Source organism: Salvelinus fontinalis, unplaced genomic scaffold (assembly GCF_029448725.1).
Source record: "Salvelinus fontinalis isolate EN_2023a unplaced genomic scaffold, ASM2944872v1 scaffold_1155, whole genome shotgun sequence".
Lineage (NCBI taxonomy): Eukaryota > Metazoa > Chordata > Actinopteri > Salmoniformes > Salmonidae > Salvelinus > Salvelinus fontinalis.
This window is the reverse complement of record NW_026601364.1, coordinates 6,989-27,282: the sequence shown is the minus strand read 5'-3', so window position 1 is coordinate 27,282 and position 20,294 is coordinate 6,989. Positions and strand designations below refer to the sequence as shown.

The window sequence follows — 20,294 nt, the reverse complement described above, 5'->3', positions numbered from 1 at the left end:
TCTCATTTTGTCTGTCATAGTTGAAGTGTACCTATGATGAAAATTACAGGCCTCTCTCATCTTTTTAAGTGGGAGAACTTGCACAATTGGTGGCTGACTAAATACGTTTTTTGCCCCACTATATATATATATATATATATATATATATATATATATATATATATGTTGCAACTGGCTGAAGTGAAGAAGGCTTTTCGGGGCGAATCCTAACACATTTTCTCCCTGCACCAGACCCACACAGTCCGTCTCCCACCCTCTCACCCCAGTCCTAGCCCCTCTCCTACCTTCTCTCACCCCAGCCCCTCTCTCCTACCTTCTCTCTACCCCCAACTTCTCTTACCCCAGCCCTAGCCCCTCTCTCCTACCTTCTCTCTACCCCCAACTTCTCTTACCCCAGCCCTAGCACCTCTCCTACCTTCTCTCTTACCTCCAACTTCTCTCACCCCAGCCCCTCTCCTACCTTCTCGCTACCCCCAACTTCTCTCACCCCAGCCCTAATCTCCTACCTTCTCTCTACCCCCTTCTCACCCCAGCCCCTCTCCTCCCTTCTCACCCCAGCCCCTCTACCCCCAACTTCTCAACCCAGCCCCTCTCTCCTACCTTCTCTCTCACCCCAGCCCTAGCCACTCTCCTACCTTCTCTCACCCCAGCCCCTCTCCTACCTTCTCTCTACCCCTCAACTTCTCTCACCCCAGCCCCTCTCCTACCTTCTCGCTACCCCCAACTTCTCTTACCCCAACCCTAGCCCCTCTCTCCTACCTTCTCTTACCCTAGCCCCTCTCCTACCTTCTCGCTACCCCCAACTTCTCTCACCCCAGCCCCTCCTACCTTCTCTCTACCCCCAACTTCTCTCACCCCAGCCCCTCTCCTACCCCCAACTTCTCTCACCAGCCCCTCTCTCCTACCTTCTCTCTACCCCCAACTTCTCTCACCCAGCCCTAGCCCCTCTCTCCTACCTTCTCTCTACCCAGCCCCTCTCATACCTTCTCTCTACCCAGCCCCTCTCTCCTACCTTCTCTCTACCCAGCCCCTCTCTCATACCTTCTCTCTACCCAGCCCCTCTCTCCTACCTTCTCTCACCCCAGTCCTAGTTTAAGCCATGCCACTGGTCCTCATATCCTGCATTTAACATTTAGGTTCTCCAACTCCTACACGTCTTCACAGGCTCAGTCCACAAGCATGTCATCAAGCCTGATCCAGAAACATGGCTCTGTTGGCCAGAAACAGTTTTCAACAGGCCAGAAACACTACTTTAAACAGAGCTGAATTTTGTACCAATGTACTAGACATCTATTAAACTACAACGATGACTTTTGACATAATGCAGAGGCTTAATCTGGACTATAAATCTCATAACGCTGGATACAGTCATCGCTCTCTGGCAGGACCCCTATGGACTGAGATGCTCCCTGGAACGGTGCATGTGGTTACGTGTGCATGTTTTTTGTTCTCTGCTTTCACAAAATAAAGTTCCCGTCCATTGATGATCCATATACTAATATGGATAGCTAGCTGCTGACTTCTGACAATGCTAGATAACCTTTTATTCTATGGGGTGTTTTCTCCAAAAATGTAAGTTCATATAAGAAAAAGGATACATATAATCAAGTCCATCTTTGATAAATAGTATTTATCACATTATTGTTATACACAAAGCAAGCACAGTAGTCCCACATGTCGACTGCAGTTACAACAAAATGTAACAACATTTTAATTTTGGCAGTATTTCCTGTTTGCTATGGAAACAACCATTATCCTTTTTGCCCTAGAGGAGAAGCAAGCTTATTGGTCAGTGTCGAGGTACCCATGCTGCTCTCCTCTGAGAATAGACCATTCCCTTCCATTACAGCCTAGCTGGAGCGAGCCATCTCCTCCTCTTTAAGTCGACATGTGTTCTGGTTTGAACACCATTTCAGATCATTTCCAGTGGATGGGTGAACTGCACCTCAGAGCATCCTTGTAGACAGGCCAGTAGTACTGGGCTCCCGAGTGGGGCAGCGGTCTAAGGCACTACATCTCAGTGCAAGAGCCGTCACTACAGTCTCTGGTTCGAATCCAGAATGCATCACATATGTTTGTGATTGGGAGTCCCATAGGGCGGCGCACAATTGGCCTAGCGTCTTCCGGGTTTGGCCGTTGTAGGCCGTCATTGTAACTGACTTGCCTAGTTAAATAAAGGTTCAATAAAAATACTGTGTGTAGTACTTGTGTAAGCCTGACAGTGGATTCCTCTGATGCAAGTCAGCTGTTCCCTTGAAAATCTTGACGAACACCACTGGGTCATTGGCCTTGTTGCTGAACACTGCATGCGGATGGGTCACACGCTGCAGAGACTCACCGTCCACTGAAACCAGCTCATACCTCGCCTGGAGACACACACAAAGACAGGTTAGAGGTACAGACGCCAACACATGCTTACTGTGCAGTGACCTGGGCTCCCACTCAGCATCTACTGCTCTCCTTCATCCCAGTACATTCATTACCATATTCTCTCGCTCGCTCACACACACACGCTCAAGGTTTACCCTCAGCGGAAGGTTATGTTGAAAACACACACACAATGCATTGATAATGCAGGAAGAGTTCTAGAACCCTGAGGAGAGGAACTTCCTGTGATGTCATCAGGGCTCGCTGAGGATGCACCTGGTTGACAACCCCAATGAAGGGTCACACACAATCACAAGGCAAGAGGTATGTGACATTACAAGGTCTCTTCTCGATTTCCCCCAAACCAGGGCCCTGTTGGAACTCTGAAAATACATCTCCCCTCATGAAACTAATGTTTGATAGCGTTGGTTAACCCAAAACATTGCTGCCTTCCCTTCCGTGACACCAGCACCAAAATACTTCAATCCATTTATCTATAAAGCAAAGTAATTTTGAATATTAGACAATCTCATTCATCCTCGTAGGTAAAAATGTATTTATCTTTTTGGGCCTTTCTCTCTCGCCCTGTCCCTGTCTAGCCAATAGGCATCATCCACATGTAAGTGTGTTTAACATTAGTTAGATGGGCATTGCTCCTAGTAGGTAGTGGATCACTGTCCAGACTCCAGGTCATATGTCTGGAGACAGCAACACCAGAACTCTAGGACAGGGTAAATAGTATAATCCTGGTGCTGTTGACTACACAGTGACCTTACTCAGCTAACAGCACAGATGAAAAGGAGCAACACACACACACACACAGAGAGACACAGAGAGAGAGACACAGAGAGAGAGAGACACAGAGAGAGAGACACAGAGAGAGAGAGACACAGAGAGAGAGACACAGAGAGAGAGACACAGAGAGAGACACACAGAGAGAGACACACAGAGAGAGACACACAGAGAGAGAGACACAGAGAGAGAGACACAGAGAGAGAGACACAGAGAGAGAGACACAGAGAGAGACACAGAGAGAGACACAGAGAGAGACACAGAGAGAGACACAGAGAGAGACACAGAGAGAGACACAGAGAGAGAGACACAGAGAGAGAGACACAGAGAGAGAGACACAGAGAGAGAGACACAGAGAGAGACACAGAGAGAGACACAGAGAGACACACAGAGAGAGACACACAGAGAGAGACACACAGAGAGAGACACACAGAGAGAGACACACAGAGAGAGACACACAGAGAGAGACACACAGAGAGAGACACACACACCTGGTGGCTAGCTAAAAGGTAGGGTGTTTTCAGACAGGAACAGGGGGACAGGAAAGCCTGCTGTAGTTGTCTACTTGGTCTCTGTGTGGGAGACAGCCAGCAGACACACAAGATAAGGACCGGCTATCAGACTACGCCAGCGAGGTGTGAGGCTGAGTTTAGAAACTGGAGATGGGGGGGGGGGTCAGAGTAGAGCAAACCAACCATGTCTCTGTTTCCCTCTCTCTCCCAACCATTTCTCTCCCTCCTTGTCCTTCCCATCCTTCTCAAAGGTCTCTGTCGCATGCGTATGTATGTGTGTGTGAAAGGGGGATTCTAAGGGGAAGTTCTTAGAAACTGAAAGGCTTAGCCGACACCAGATCCCCAGAGTGTATGACACTAATCGGACCTGGGAAGTGCTGTCACCAGGTTCACGGCGGCAGCAACACACACACACACACACACACACACACACACACACACACACACACACACACACACACACACACACACACACACACACACACACACACACACACACACACACACACACACACACACACACACACACACACACACACACACACACACACACACACACACACACACACACACACGATATTGCTGCACTGTTGGAGCTAGAAACATAAGCATTTTGCTGCACCTGCGATAACATCTGCAAAGCTCTACTGTACGTGACCTAGTATCTCTCAGGTTAGAGAGCTGTGACCTAGTATCTCTCAGGTTAGAGAGCTGTGACCTAGTATCTCTCAGGTTAGAGAGCTGTGACCTAGTATCTCTCAGGTTACAGAGCTGTGACCTAGTATCTCTCAGGTTACAGAGCTGTGACCTAGTATCTCTCAGGTTAGAGAGCTGTGACCTAGTATCTCTCAGGTTAGAGAGCTGTGACCTAGTATCTCTCAGGTTAGAGAGCTGTGACCTAGTATCTCTCAGGTTAGAGAGCTGTGACCTAGTATCTCTCAGGTTAGAGAGCTGTGACCTAGTATCTCTCAGGTTAGAGAGCTGTGACCTAGTATCTCTCAGGTTAGAGAGCTGTGACCTAGTATCTCTCAGGTTAGAGAGCTGTGACCTAGTATCTCTCAGGTTAGAGAGCTGTGACCTAGTATCTCTCAGGTTAGAGAGCTGTGACCTAGTATCTCTCAGGTTAGAGAGCTGTGACCTAGTATCTCTCAGGTTAGAGAGCTGTGACCTAGTATCTCTCAGGTTAGAGAGCTGTGACCTAGTATCTCTCAGGTTAGAGAGCTGTGACCTAGTATCTCTCAGGTTAGAGAGCTGTGACCTAGTATCTCTCAGGTTAGAGAGCTGTGACCTAGTATCTCTCAGGTTAGAGAGCTGTGACCTAGTATCTCTCAGGTTAGAGAGCTGTGACCTAGTATCTCTCAGGTTAGAGAGCTGTGACCTAGTATCTCTCAGGTTAGAGAGCTGTGACCTAGTATCTCTCAGGTTAGAGAGCTGTGACCTAGTATCTCTCAGGTTAGAGAGCTGTGACCTAGTATCTCTCAGGTTAGAGAGCTGTGACCTAGTATCTCTCAGGTTACAGAGCTGTGACCTAGTATCTCTCAGGTTACAGAGCTGTGACCTAGTATCTCTCAGGTTACAGAGCTGTGACCTAGTATCTCTCAGGTTACAGAGCTGTGACCTAGTATCTCTCAGGTTACAGAGCTGTGACCTAGTATCTCTTAGGTTACAGAGCTGTGACCTAGTATCTCTTAGGTTACAGAGCTGTGACCTAGTATCTCTTAGGTTAGAGAGCTGTGACCTAGTATCTCTCAGGTTAGAGAGCTGTGACCTAGTATCTCTCAGGTTAGAGAGCTGTGACCTAGTATCTCTCAGGTTACAGAGCTGTGACCTAGTATCTCTCAGGTTACAGAGCTGTGACCTAGTATCTCTTAGGTTAGAGAGCTGTGACCTAGTATCTCTTAGGTTACAGAGCTGTGACCTAGTATCTCTTAGGTTAGAGAGCTGTGACCTAGTATCTCTCAGGTTAGAGAGCTGTGGCCTAGTATCTCTCAGGTTACAGAGCTGTGGCCTAGTATATCTTAGGTTACAGAGCTGTGACCTAGTATATCTTAGGTTACAGAGCTGTGACCTAGTATCTCTTAGGTTACAGAGCTACAGTATGTCTCTCAGACATCACCCCCATTTCACCTCACTGTAACCTCTGACCTTATCCCCCTGCTTCATTCAGGATCTTTCTTTCCGGTAATACACTCTGGCTAAGATATTATAGGGTGTCCAATCAAAAACATTTTGACCAATGTGTAAAATAATATGTTAATTGTGTAGATACTCCTCTAAGAAACCCCATGGTCTCCATCATAATCCGTTGAAAAGTTATTGGTGTTTTTACCCTTGTTGGATGGTCAAAATTAGAGTGACTAAATCAATGGAGGCCAGAGAAGAGTGGTCATAAATCAGGAGAATAGCATTGTGTCAGCCAGGCTGGATGCTGTGAGAGAATTAAGGCCAACTCATTTTTCTTCTCAAATCCGGAGGACATAAAACAATATAGAGGTAAGATCGATATCAATGTTGAGACATGACATTTTGTATTTTCATATTTAATTCTATGCTTTTCATTTTAATATGAACAAAAACAGGCGTATCTCTGTGAAATGTCAACGGAGCACTGAGCGTACCTACCACAAGCTTTTTATTTTCAAAGCCTTTTACATTTATTTCAGCTCGTCATGCTAATTTAGCTATTTGCGACCCACGGAAACAACTTGGAAGACGTGAAATCCGATGAGGCTGCACCACTATGTCAACAGAGCTCAGTGCTTTTTATCAGATGTATTAGGTTATGAAATATGACCTCTAGGATATAATATTAATGATGTCAGAACGACCCCACTGAGCGATTCATAACATGAAGAATCATATTTGTCTTGGTCAAATGTATTTTATAACGAAAGAAAGTGAAAAGTCCTCACCAAAGCGTGTTTTCACCCACTCTGGTTAGAGTGGGTGAGTGGAGTGGACACCCTACATATCATTCAGGAGACGCACACTCACACACTCAGCTATTGTACACTATTCTCCTCACAGAGCTGTGAGCAAGGTGACTTCCTCATGTTTTGGTCAGCTGGCGCCCATCCGAACTCGGCGAGGTGAACCGAACGATTATACTCAAATACTCCCTTGAAAGACAGTACTATGTTCAGACACCGTTGTCAATATACACTTCCTCAAAATAGTCACAATGTATGTAATTAAGGAATTCATTTTGGCGTTTTTGCCGAGGATATCTTCGTCACTCAACTTTACATCTAACTAAGATGTTTGGTGCAGTATTTCTCCAGTGAAAAAAATTGCATGAAAGCGAGTCGGCTATCATTGAATGACAAACACTTCATTGAACAATCCCTACTGTTGACCAATAACCAACGAAGGGGCGAAGACTTCAGCACTAAACTTTGTCTTGCCTCGAGCAGGGAAAAAAAGTGTGCACGAACAGCTGAAAAAACCCTTTGATGAACAAAACGAACAAAAACATCACAAAACATTATAATGCATTATAAATACAAAAGTATGTGGACACCCCTTAAAATTAGAGGATTCAGATTTTTCTGCCACAACTGTTGCTTCGAGCACAAAGCATTGCAATCTCCATAGACAAACATTTGTAGTAGAATCGTCTGTCCTCGGTTGCAACACTCACTAGTTCCAAACGGCCTCTGGAAGAAGGGTCACCATAAGAGCTGTTTGTCGGGAGCATCATGAAATTGCCGAGCAGCCGCTCACAAGCCTAAGATCACCATGCGCAATCCCAAGCATCGGCTGGAGTGGTGTAAAGCTAGCCGCCATTGGACTCTGGAGCAGCGGAAACGCATTCTCTGGAGTGATGAATCAAACGTCACTATCTGGAAGTCCGACTGACGAATCTGGGTTTGGCGGATGCCAAGAGAACGCTACCAGCCCCAATACATAGCATCAACTGTAAAGTTTGGTGGAGAAGGAATAATGGTCTGGGGCTGTTTTTCATGGTTTGGGCCCCGTATTTCAAGTGAAGGAAAACGTTAAAGCTACAGCATACAATGACATTCTAGATGATTCTGTGCTTCCAACTTTGTGGCAACAGTTTGGTGAAGGCCCTTTCCTGTTTCAGCATGACAATGCCCCTGTGCACAAAGCGAGCTCCATACAGAAATGGTTTGTTGAGATCGGTGTGGAAGAACTTGACTGGCCTGCACAGGGCCCTGACCTCAACCCCATGAACACCTTTGGGATGAATTGGAACGCCGACTGCGAGCATTAGTGCCCAACCTCACGAATGCTCGTGGCTGAATGGAAGCAAGTTATTGAACAACCCCGAGCGGCACAGCGGTCTAAGGCACTACATATAAGTGCCTGAGGCGTCACAACAGACCCTGGTTCGATTCCAGGCTGTATCACAACCGGCCGTGATTGGGAGTCCCATAGGGCGGCGCACAATTGGCCCAGCGTCGTCTGGGTTAGGGTTTGGCCAGGGTAGGCCGTCATTGTAAATATGACTTGCCTAGTTAAATAAAAGGTAAAAAATATTTAAATAAAGTACCCGCAGCAGTGTTCCAACACCAAGTGGAAATTCTTCCCAGAAGAGTAGAGGCTGCTATAGCAGCAAAGGGGGGGACCAACTCCATATTAATGCCCATGATTTTGGAATGAGATGTTTGACGAGCTGGTGTCCACGTAATTTTGGTCATGTAGTGTATACGCAAACTGTTCTGGATGGGAAGCATGCGGGTGTCTTAAAATAGTTTCCTCTCTCCACCACTTCGCTCTCATTCTACCACTCATGAGACTGTCAGTCAGACAAAAGCCTGACACACCAACACAGGCACACACACTAGCAAAGCCTTTTCATTCAGGTATTGTAGACTCAGAGTTCTGAGCCCAGGCCAAACTTGAGTGTTGTTTACAAACGTCACAGACCAATACATTTCGCTAAACACATCACCTTGTATTATATGGCTCAGCTTGGATTAAAGCATGAGCTGCCGGAATATTACAGTGATCTCCTAAAGAAGCTTACCATCAGAGCGTCACTGGTAGAGGCAGCTCCTCCTGGAAACATCATCTCATTCTCCATCCCACCTGAGATACTGATACCTGTAGAGACACGGAATATCTCCACAGAGTGCCAGTGTAGGTGTAGGCTTTTGCCAATCAACTAAAAATCATAGTCTTTAGTACAAGACTAAGTTGAATCAGTTGTGTTACTGCTTTGGCAAGATTGAAATCCTGCATCTACAGGGGAAGATGACCAACTGTTGCTGTAGACTAAAGAGACACAGTAAATAGCCTTACTAAGGGTATTTTTCAGACTGGGCCATTAATAACAATAAGCAGGTGATGCACTGACCTCTACTGGTGGGGCCGGGTACTAGGCTACTGATTAGTGGGCGGCTGACTGATGGGCATACTCACCCAGAGACTGTTTCGTCTTAAAGATGGTCAACGTGGCGATCTCATGTCCTGAACTGGTACAGGTGGTATGTTTCCATGGTGACCATTCTGCGACTGTCCTGGCGAATATCTGTTCACTTGTTTCCCCTTCCCTGTCTGTCCCAGTCCCCCCTCTCCCTCCCTGTCGAGAGGGTTCAGTCCTGCGGAGGGGGCTCAGGGGGAGGGGTTGAGTGTTCCTACCTCCCCTCTCAGCACTGCACTCCCATTGGTCCATTTTGCCCCTCCCGCTGTGTCCATTCCTCACAGGCGACCACCCCCGCTCTGGAGTGGTATCTTCCGACAGCAATGAGGTCTAATCATAGAGCCGGGGCGTACCATTCTCACTACGTGGGGAGTAGATCGGTTGGCGTTGGCGTAGGGTGGTGTGTGGGGACTTGGCGAGGAGCCATTTGAGCGGTGAGGGGATCATGAGCGGAAGGTGTGGTGTTTGTTGCAGGAGACCTAAGAGAGGCCAGACAGACGGTCTATCTTAAAGTCCTGGGCTGGCTGAAGCTGGAAACCACCATGGTAGTCTGGAGAGAAGATATACATGACATCATACATATTAGCAGACACACGCGAAGACAGACACAGACTCAGTCCTTTAACCCCAGTAGACCAACAGTATTGTACTATAGTTTTACACCCTCCCAGCCCTGGTCAACCCTCTGTGTTTGACAGTGACATTGCGTGGGAGTTCTCTTGTGTCAGTCAACACAAAATGGAGTCCATTCACCCCAGGAACCATCAGCAACTCTCTATCGGAAGCCATCACACCCACCTACTCAGTAACATGAGTAATAGTAGGCAATTAAGGTCACAGTTATAAAAACTTAGAACACTGAAGACACCATTCTACTGACTCTGAAAAACACCAAAAGAAGAACTACCTGTACACAGCCAATCTGTAAATAGCACACCCGACTACCTCCTCTCCATGTTATTACTTACCCTCTTGCACCCCAGTATCTCTACTTGCACATCATCATCTGCACATCTATCACTCCAGTATTAACGCTAAATTGTAAATATTTTCGCCTGTAGGGCCTATTTATTGCCTACCTCCCTACTCTTCTACATTTGCACACACTGTACATAGATTTTTCAATTTCTTTTATTTTGTGTTATTGACTGTACTTTTGTCTATGTTTAACTCTCGCACTGCTTTGCTTTATCTTCGCCAGGTCGCAGTGGTAAATGAGAACGTGTTCTCAACTGGCCTACCTGGTTAAATTAAAGGTTAAATAAAATATATATATATTTTTTAAGCTGCCAGTTGATTCTCTGACTATAACACCCCTTCAGGGCTTTGAGGTAGGCTACTCACTTCTGAAGAGTTCTGTCAAACATGGCAGAAAGGACGGAAAGACCATTCTGCTTTTGGGGCGCATGCTCAGCCGGTTGACACAGAGACGCAGCACCTGGGAAGAAATGTGTATTCAGTTACCAGAACAGGGCAGGATCCAGCAAACACTACTAACCCTTACACTTAGATATGCAAAGAATATGGCTAAAATGCTGAAAGTCCATCAGAAGGCATGCTGGAGCTATTACCATATGGCCTTAACATATCAAATACTTTCTAATCCTAGGGGTTGGGGGATAGTGGTCGCTTCAAGGGAGGGCCCAAGTGATTACAAAATACATTCAAGAGTGGAAATTAAGAAATATACATTTACAACACTACATGATAACACAAGATGATAACTGAAATAGCAAAAGTCTTGAATAAGCTAATTAACAGTTAACATTTCATTAACAAAAATGCAGCATAAAGGCTACATACCCTTTGTTCCAAAGACACTCCAAAGTATGCCAGAAAGAAACTCCTTTTAAGCAGTCCACAAATGGGAGAAGTATGAAGACTTTCAAAAACGTGTGTTAATCCTCCCAAGAAAAAAAAGGAAAAAAATAAAATAAATCAGCCTCCAAAAATGGCTGAAACTAACATCTGCTCAGAAAAATGTATATCACAAAAACATCCACGAACCTGTAAGCACTTGGATAAGTGTCTAAATGACAAAAAAAGTAGATATTTATTCATTAAAATATAAACAAAGACAATCCACTCATTTGTCTAAAAAAGGTGACAAAAAGTCCAACAAAGAAAATGCCAAGTAGACATTAAAAAAAAGCTGCTGTACATTCTTAGTGTTTCCATGGTGTTTCAAAACAATGCGGTAGCGATGTCTCAAGGATCCCGGATAGACCGGTTTGCAAGTTTTAAAGTTTGAATGGCAAGCAGTAGAAAAAGCTGCAATGTGCATCTCAGTCACACATTTACTTGCATACCTTGTAATGCCACAGGTGTCAGAGGAACACCTGAGAATGTCAATGAAAGTGTCCTTAAAAATAAAAATACTTTCACTTCATAGTTGACCTTAGAATAGAAAAGTATGGGTAACTGCAAAGCAAGTCTTGATGCAGTGTCTTTCTTAATCTTTCCTCAATTTTTTTTTTTTATGAAATAGAAATAGCCCACTGATAAGTACCTCCAAAAATGGCTGAAAAACAAACTTGCAAAAAGAAAAAGATTATCCATAGGATTTTTTTACCAATGCCTAGGGCTACTCTTATTTAGAAAAAATATCCTTGTTCACCTTATTTACATCAAAAAAGATCAGGAGGTTCATCTACAGAGGCTTTGAAAGGTAGAAAAGTTAGGCTAGTCAATGAACATGTCGTTTAATGGGGAAGAAAAAATACGTCTAGAAATAAATCAGTCTTCACAGCAAGAACAAAAGTGAACCAACAGGAGGCCAAGGGAATCTGCAAAATCCACTATTTAAAGATTTAACCGTTAACACAAATCCCATACACAAAAGTATGTGGACACCTCTGACTATATTCTTATAGAATTTTCACAAATGCCTTACTATACTTCATTCTCAAACATTCAATGAATTTATAAAAACGACCATATCTAAAAGTGATCACGTGTCTGAAAACGGTAAAAATATATATATATAATCTTCCTGGGATGTATATGAACAGATCTAAGATTACATATTGCTAAAACGCTGTCAGTTCCACTTTAAGATCAAAAATGTATTCTAGGCTATCATAGAGAGAAGACGCATATCCTTTAGCCTTTTTACATCCTATTAGTAAATATTTACACCATTACCAGTAACTGAAATGTAAGTTTTGTTTTTTGCAGGTTTGGATGCAATTACGAGGTCCAGGCCTATTTCCTTGCAGCGTGGGTAGCACTTTTGAACGCAGATTGCTAAGGACATTGTTTAATTTAATAAATGTTACAATATGGCTGTAACGTAACAAAATGTGGAAAAAGTCAAGGGGTCTGAAAACTTTCCGAAGGCACTATGCAAATAGGTTTTTGCCCACGTAAGGGAGTATTGTCCTGCTTTCATTGTCTTTGGATCAGGAAGTTCAAACACTTCTGTTAACCACCCAGGTTTTCTTCTCTTGTAATGCATCTTGCTTCTAGCCATTTTTAAAGTCATATCATTACTCATTTTGCAAAAGAAGATCAAAGTTGTATTAACCCTCCAGCATGACAATGCCACCAGCCATACTGCTCATTCTGTGCGTGATTTCCTGCAAGACATGAATGTCAGTGTTCTGCCATGGCCAGCAAAGAGCCCGGATCTCAATCCCATTGAGCACGTCTGGGAACTGTTGGATCGGAGGATAAGGGTTAGGGCCAATCCCCTCAGAAATGTCTGGAAACTTGCAGGTGCCTTGGTGGAAGAGTGGGGTATATCGCACAGCAAGAACTGGTAAATCTGGTGCAGTCCATGAGGAGATTTACTGCAGTACTTAATGCAGCTGGTGGCCACACCAGATACTGACTGTTACTTTTGATTTTGACCCCCCTTGTTCAGGGACACATTATTCCATTACGGTTAGTCAGATGTCTGTGGAACTTGTTCAGTTTATGTCTCAGTTGTTGAATCTTATGTTCATACATATATTTACACGTTAAGTTTGCTGAAAATAAATGCAGTTGACAGTGAGAGGACATTTCTTTTTCTGCTGAGTTTATATTCATCCTCTACAGTTTTGACATTGTAGACTTCAGAGGGAAAGTTCAAATGATTCACAATTAGCTGGAAGAGGAGGACTAGTAGGTAGTTCCACATTGCAGCCGATTTCTGTAGCAGATGAGGATAGAACAAAAGGTATGGCAGTACCATGTTTTGGGAGATTGTTGGCCTGATCTTGTCGTTCAGTTGGTGTTTGGCTAAATATCTGAAGTTGGGTTGACTTGACTTTCAAAAGAACCCTTTTCTGCAATGCGTAGTGACAATTCTGGGAGGTTGAATACATTTCCTGTCAGAATATCAATTGGCGTTGAGCCATGCCATGAACAATCTTTGATTAAATGCTCTTCGTGGCGATAGTGTTTGCCATGATTAGGATATACCAGTCTTGCATCTTGTTCCATGGTTTTCCGTGAGATTTCTTTGATATTCCTTTAGGTAAATCATCTGAAAGCACTGTTTTTTTTTGTTGTTGCACGGCTTTAAATAAACATTAGGTATTATGAACACTTCTTTCGACATTTGACCCTTTCCCAAGAGCTCAGGTTTGTGTTTTCGAACCGTCACTTTACTCTAAATCCATAATTGAGCTTGATAACGTCTCTGATTTTGCAAACTACGATCAAAATTGTATTCTAGAATATCAGAGAGCAAACAAAATATCCACCCATCTTTTCCAATCTTACCTCAACGATTCTTACGCAAGTATGTATGAACCTCGATAACGACACTGTTAGTCAGTAAATTCAATTCCAGTTTCGTTTTTGCAGGTTAGGATGCAACATCAATGTCCAGACCTATTTCATGAGAGATCGGGTAGCACTCTTACACCCATTTGTGTGTTAAACTTCACATATCTAAGTTGGTAACATTTCGCTTCGATTCATCAGCACAAAGTGCAAGGTCAATCTTATCAGAGATGCTCTCTAGCTTGACCCAATGAGGTTCTACTTGTCTGACTTCCAGCAAATCGCCTCCCTTCGACACCCTGGCTATTAACATGTCCATTTCTTTTTTTTTTCATCATTAAAGCCAACCTCCTCCTTTTTGTTACTTCTTTCAGTCTTTGGTATTTCGGCTCAAGTGTTACTGTAGTGGCCTTCTGGTGATTGGAAAACTCTGCAGAATTCTTTTGTTTGCAATGTTTTTTCATGAAAGTATCCTTGTAAAATTCACATCTCTTTCGACCTTGTAAATGTGTCTTTCTCATCCAAACCATTCCTAACCCATCCATAATCTCTTGAGCCAGCTCAGTTTTCCCACTTTGTAAATCCAGATCAAAATTTTGGTCTAGAACATCACAGACAATCTGCCTGTAATTTCCACACACTTCTGAAGCAAAATCAGCCACTTCAAACATTACATCTCTGGTCAATAGATGCAAGTCAAGTTTCTCCTTTTTCACACATTTAAATTTCACATCCAGGTCAAGTCCTTTTTCCTTACAGAGAGGGTAGAGGTACTCCAATGATTCTTCTAATGTAGGCATCATTAAGGATTCCTTCATTGTTATGTCTGTCTGAGTGAAGACGCTTTCTGTCTGGACATGTTGAGGATAGATCACAGCTAGATCAGCCTCATCCTTTGTGCATATTTCATGAGGTCCATTTTCAGGACCAAAGAGTGCGGTCTCATCCGCACACCGTGTTAAAACTGTCTCAGTAAAGAGGCTTTCAGTCTTCACATGCGGAGGAGATATCAGGTCCACAACAGGCTCCTCCTTTATGCAGATGTCAAAGGGTGTACGATTTTCTGAGACGCTGTCATGCAAATTGGACCTTGCCCATGTAAGAGAGAGGTTACTTGCTTTCATTGTCTTTGGATCAGGAAGTTCAAACACTTCTGCTAACCACCCAGGTTGTATCTTCTTGTAATTCTTTTTCATGTCTTTTAGTTTTGCCATAGTCCGGGCAGAAAAAGTATATTGTACTTCATTACAAACACCAAGATCAAAGTTGTATTCTAGAATATCATAGATAACACGCTGTTCAGCGCTTTTAATCGCTTTAGCATATTCAGCCACCTCAACCATTACACCATTTGTCAGTAAATGACGATCAAGTTTCTGTTTCACTCCAGATCCAACATTGAAATCTACACCAATTTCCTTGCACTTCGTGTATGGAGCTTTCCAATACTTTCCACAATCTCTTGGGTTATGTTTTGAGTAACTGACACGCCGCTGCCGTATATATTTATCCTCTACCGCTTTTTGGCATTGCAGTCTTCGTCTTCCATCGCCATTGTAGTCTTCGTCTTCATCAGAAGGAAAGTTGAATGGTTCACAATAATCTGAAAGAATAGGCCTCGGTCTAGTAGATACAGCTAAATTACATCCGCTTTCTGTAGCAGGTGAGGTTAGCACAGAAGGAACGGCAGTACTATATCTTGCTAGATGAACATTTTCAGCAGGCAATGGCAATTCAATATTGGTCTGGGTTTGGTTTATGCTAAACACCTGTGAAGTTGGGTTGATTTGAGCTTCAAAATAACCACAGTGAGTGAATGCAGGTTTGGATGCAACATCAAGGCCCAGAACTATTTCATGACAGAGTGGGTAGCAGTCTTTCACCAGTTCTTTGGTGTTAAACGTCACATTTGAATGGTCTAAGTTGGTAACATTTTGCTTCGTTTCATCAGCACAAAGTGCAAGGTCAATCTTATCAGAGATGCTCTCTAGCTTGACCCAATGAGGTTCTACTTGTCTGACTTCCAGCAAATCGCCTCCCTTCGACACCCTGGCTAATAACATGTCCATTTCTTTTTTTTTTCTCATTAAATCCAACCTCCTCCTTTTTGTTACTTCTTTCCGTCTTCGGTATTTCAGCTCAAGTGATGATGTAGTGAAATTCTGGTTACTGCAAATCTCTGCAGGATTCTTTCGTTTGCGACATTTTTTCATGAAAGTATCCTTGTAAAATTCACATCTCTTTTGACCATGTAAATGTGTCTTTCTCTGCCTAACTGCTGCTAACGCAACCATAATCTCTTGAGCCAGCTCAGTTTTCCCACGTTGTAAATCCAGATCAAAATTTTGGTCTAGAACATCACAGACAATCTGCCTGTAATTTCCACACACGTCTGAAGCAAAATCAGCCACTTCAAACATTACATCTCTGGTCAATAGATGCAAGTCAAGTTTCTCCTTTTTCACACATTTAGATTTCACATCCAGGTCAAGTCCTTTTTCCTTACAGAGAGGGTAGAGGTACTCCAATGCTTCTTCTAATGTGGGCATCATTAAGGATTCCTCCATTTTTATGTCTGTCTGAGTGAAGACGCTTTCTGTCTGGACATGTTGAGGATAGATCACAGCCAGATCAGCCTCATCCTTTGTGCATATTTCATGAGGTCCATTTTCAGGACCAAAGAGTGCGGTCTCATCCGCACACCGTGTTAAAACTGTCTCAGTAAAGAGGCTTTCAGTCTTCACATGCGGAGGAGATATCAGGTCCACAACAGGCTCCTCCTTTATACAGATGTCAAAGGGTGTTAGATTTTTTGAGACGCTGTTATGCAAAAAGGACCTTGCCCATTGACGAGAGAGGTTACTTGCTTTCATTGTCTTTGGATCAGGAAGTTCAAACACTTCTGCTAACCATCCAGGTTGTGTCCTCTTGTAATTCTTTTTCATCATTTCTTTTAGTTTTAACATAATCCGGCTGCAAAAATCAAATTGTAATTCACTACCAACACCAAGATCAAAGTTGTATTCTAGAATATCATAGATAACATGCCGGTGAGCTCTTTTAATCTCTTTAGCATATTCAGACACCTCAGCCATTACACCATTTGTCAGTAAATGACGATCAAGTTTCTGTTTCGCTCCAGATCCAACATTGAAAACTACACCCATTTCCTTGCACTTCTTGTATGGAGCTTTCGAAAACTTTCCAAAATGTCTTGGGATTTTTCTTGAGTAACTGACACGACACTGCCGTATATACTCATCCTCTACTGTTTTTTGGCATTGAAGTCTTCGTCTTCCATCGCCATTGTAGTCTTCGTCTTCATCAGAAGGAAAGTTGAATGGCTCACAGTAATCAGAAAGAATAGGCCTCGATCTAGTAGATACAGCTAAATTACATCCGCTTTCTGTAGCAGGCGAGGTTAGCACAGAAGTAATGTCAGTACTATATCTTGCTAGATGAACATTTTCAGCAGGCAATGGCAATTCAATATTGGTCTGGGTTTGGTTTATGCTAAACACCTGTGAAGATGGGTTGATTTGAGCTTCAAATGAACCACATAGGGTGAATGCATTTGCTATGGGAATATCACTGGACGGTGATCCATGCCATGACTCCTCTTTGAGAAAATGCCCTTCAGATGTACTAACGGGATCTTGGGCATTACAGAAATAAACCATTTTGACAGCGTTATTCTCCCCATCACTTGTGCATGTCTTTTCAGGGAAAAGACGTAAAATCTGCCCTTGACTTGTTGTTTGGGAACTGATGGAAGGTACATGTGAATGCTCTTTTGGTAAACCCACATAGGAACATGAAGACCATGGGACAGTTGGGGATATTCCCATGTCATTCTCCTCAAGCTTTACATCAATCTCAGAAGGAAAATAACTGTCTGATAAATTGTTGGTAGTTTGGATCACTGTATAGTCATGTTCATATGTTGAATTGGTTTTGGTTTCCAGATAACTTGTTTCTGTGTTTCCTGACACTGGAGAATGTGGGTAATCTATGCAGGCATTAATTGAATCAGACCAAATGGTTACTTGGGATCTCTCTGCTTCATCGTCCTCCATCTTAACATCCATTTTGCACCAATAAACTACAAAAACAAACTCGTCAAAAAGCCCTGATGACAATCTCTAAACTGAGAACAGTCGATTGTTAGATATGACAGAACAACTTATTAAAAAAAAGTAATGTCAACATCACTTTACGGTACAACCAGTCACCAGCAGCAATTGGTCATTTATTTAATATTGATAAATACTGTAAATTCTTTTTCAGACCCACCCGGGAATCAGACTCGCTGTCAGACTGCTAAAAATATATAATTCACCAATTTGCGACTACCCGTGTCTTTCCAATACATACATGGGCTATAAAAATTACCATACAACTGATCTGACCAAGCTAGCCAGTCAACTTCCTAGCTAGCTAGCTGCTAGCCAGCCAACTTCCTAGTTTGCTAGCTAGCCAGCCAACTTCCTAGCTAGCTAACGAGCTAGCTAGTTAGCTAAATGGCAACAAACGCCTAAATCGTATTTGGCGATGTATCTAACATTAGCTATTTAGATTTAACTTTTTATTGTATTTTGCTAACTAGGTTAATGCGGTTAGCAACTGCTAACCAATCGTTAGCAAGCTAGCTAGTTGTCCGTAACATAACTAGTTAGCGTTAAGTTTGCTACTAGGCTACCTACCTAAGATAACGTACCGTTACCTTTACTGGTGGTGGACTACAGCAAATCCCTTGGCCTGCATTGTGTTTAAAGAAAATCGAGACACAAAAAGTTAACTTCACATTTCTTTTAAAACCGCCTGCTAGCTAGCAGCAGCATGCGTCGGAGTGGAATTTTTAAGTAGCACTTTAAGTCCCTCGTCAGGTGGTTGTGGCTAGTTGGTGTACAGCTACAGACGAACGTGACGTTATTCTCCCACCGTGCAATTCGGTTTTGACTAATTTATACGTAGTCACAGATGATCCGTTATATTGACCAGAGACTATAGTGACTAATAACCGAAAGGTTGCAAGATAGAATCCCCAAGCTGACAAGTTAAAAATCTGTCGTTCTTTTCCTGAACAAGGCAGTTAACCCACTGTTCCTAGGCTGTCATTGTAAGTAAATAAATAAACATTCTTAACTGACTTGCCTAGTTAAATATATATATTTTTTAAATAAATAAGGCTGCAGTATGGTGATCACCACTGACCCAGATATGCCAAGACCCTCAAAATGGGGTCAGTGGTCCAGTAGTCCCTCACAGAGCCCTTCTTCACTAGCCCCATCAGCAGCACCGTGACCTGGAAGGTATAGATTTCACGGATGGTATTGTTCACCCATTTTGAGAACTTCCCTTTATGCCAGCGACAGTCTTTTCTTTCAGTTCATGAGAATACCTGCAAACAAATTATGCACATTTAGTAGGCTAAAGGCATTATGGATTTTGATACACTTGAAAAGAGCCTTGGGGTTTTCTGTAATATGATAATGATAATACCTGTTGGTTTCCTGCACCACACTCTCCACCAATTCCTCAAGGAACAGTTTAAAACACTGCCTCTGAGGAGGTAGGCAGGGTGCTTTGTACACCAGACAGGGTGTCATTGAAGTCTATCTCTGATTGTTTGATGTGACAGGATCTCCAGCAGCGGGGAGCGACCTCCTCAACTTCAACCTCTTCTCCCTTACAGCCTACAAGATTGGCAGTAGCACCAGCATCTTGGGAAGGTGAGGGATGCTTATTGCCTGCAAGGTTGGACTGGGCACCCTTGTCACTCTCACACACAGGTTCTTCAGAATTACAAAATATTTATTGTACCTCCTCATCAGTGAGGCGTTTCCTTTTGAAACCGGACATTATCTCTATACTCAAAGGCTATCAGTGTCTGTCAAGAGTTACGATTTTTTGTCATGACTGACTTAGATTCTAGGTATGGTTACTCTGGGTTGCCAGCTTAGACCTCTCCTTCCCAGGAGTTTTATTTTTATTCAGATTATAAACATCTGTGTTTATTGATGAATCACCCATCATAGTAATATTTCCTCCATCATATCCCCTCATGATACCTTCCCCCATTTCTACCCGATGAATTGAAAACCCCCCACAAATTAAATGACCCCCGATATACCCCCCCTAAAATGGTTTTAAATAAATCTGTCAATCCTGTTTAGCTTTCGCGCTACGTCTAGGCAGTAGACTTGTATTTGGGGTGATGATCTGTGAGGTGATAGCATTTGATTTGCTTTGTGATTCGTCAAAAACTGTAAACGACTTGTCAAGTCATGTGCTCCGGTTCTTGAATACACTGTAGCAAGCACATCGAAGATTTGTAATATGCTGAAAAGTGTTCATACTAAGTTGATATTTTTCGGACAATGGGCGCTGACAACTTTGACTTTGTTTATTTGCGTCTTATAGTGAATGGCATTCTGGGATAAGGGAGTTTTTAGCTTGTTAAACATAAACAAACATGGCTGCCATCATAAAGAATTTAGCTGCTGTTAGCTTAGCTGAAA

The 20,294-nt window shown here is 43.2% G+C and overlaps 1 protein-coding gene across 3 annotated transcripts; it reads right to left on the bottom strand.

Moving 5' to 3' along the window:
• Positions 1–1,609: 1,609 nt before the first annotated feature.
• LOC129848755 (uncharacterized) lies at positions 1,610–18,695 on the bottom strand. Of its 3 annotated transcripts, none has more exons than XM_055915855.1 (5): positions 10,864–18,695; positions 10,405–10,498; positions 8,995–9,610; positions 8,665–8,741; positions 1,610–2,366 (listed from the first exon to the last, which is right to left on the bottom strand). In XM_055915855.1, exon 1 carries the CDS (start codon positions 17,859–17,861, stop codon positions 13,998–14,000), a length of 3,864 nt encoding a protein of 1,287 aa, XP_055771830.1. In that variant the 5' UTR covers positions 17,862–18,695; the 3' UTR covers positions 1,610–2,366; positions 8,665–8,741; positions 8,995–9,610; positions 10,405–10,498; positions 10,864–13,997. The 3 variants fall into 3 exon arrangements, with proteins under 3 accessions (XP_055771830.1, XP_055771829.1, XP_055771831.1); XM_055915854.1 differs by having other exon boundaries at positions 9,060–9,610; XM_055915856.1 differs by lacking the exon at positions 8,665–8,741 and having other exon boundaries at positions 9,060–9,610.
• Between the last annotated feature and the right edge of the window lie 1,599 nt (positions 18,696–20,294).

What these genes read in the sequence shown, in the direction of transcription:
- LOC129848755 (XM_055915855.1), bottom strand. Translation starts at nt 17,861, where the DNA reads ATGGATGTTAAGATGGAGGACGATGAAGCAGAGAGATCCCAAGTAACC.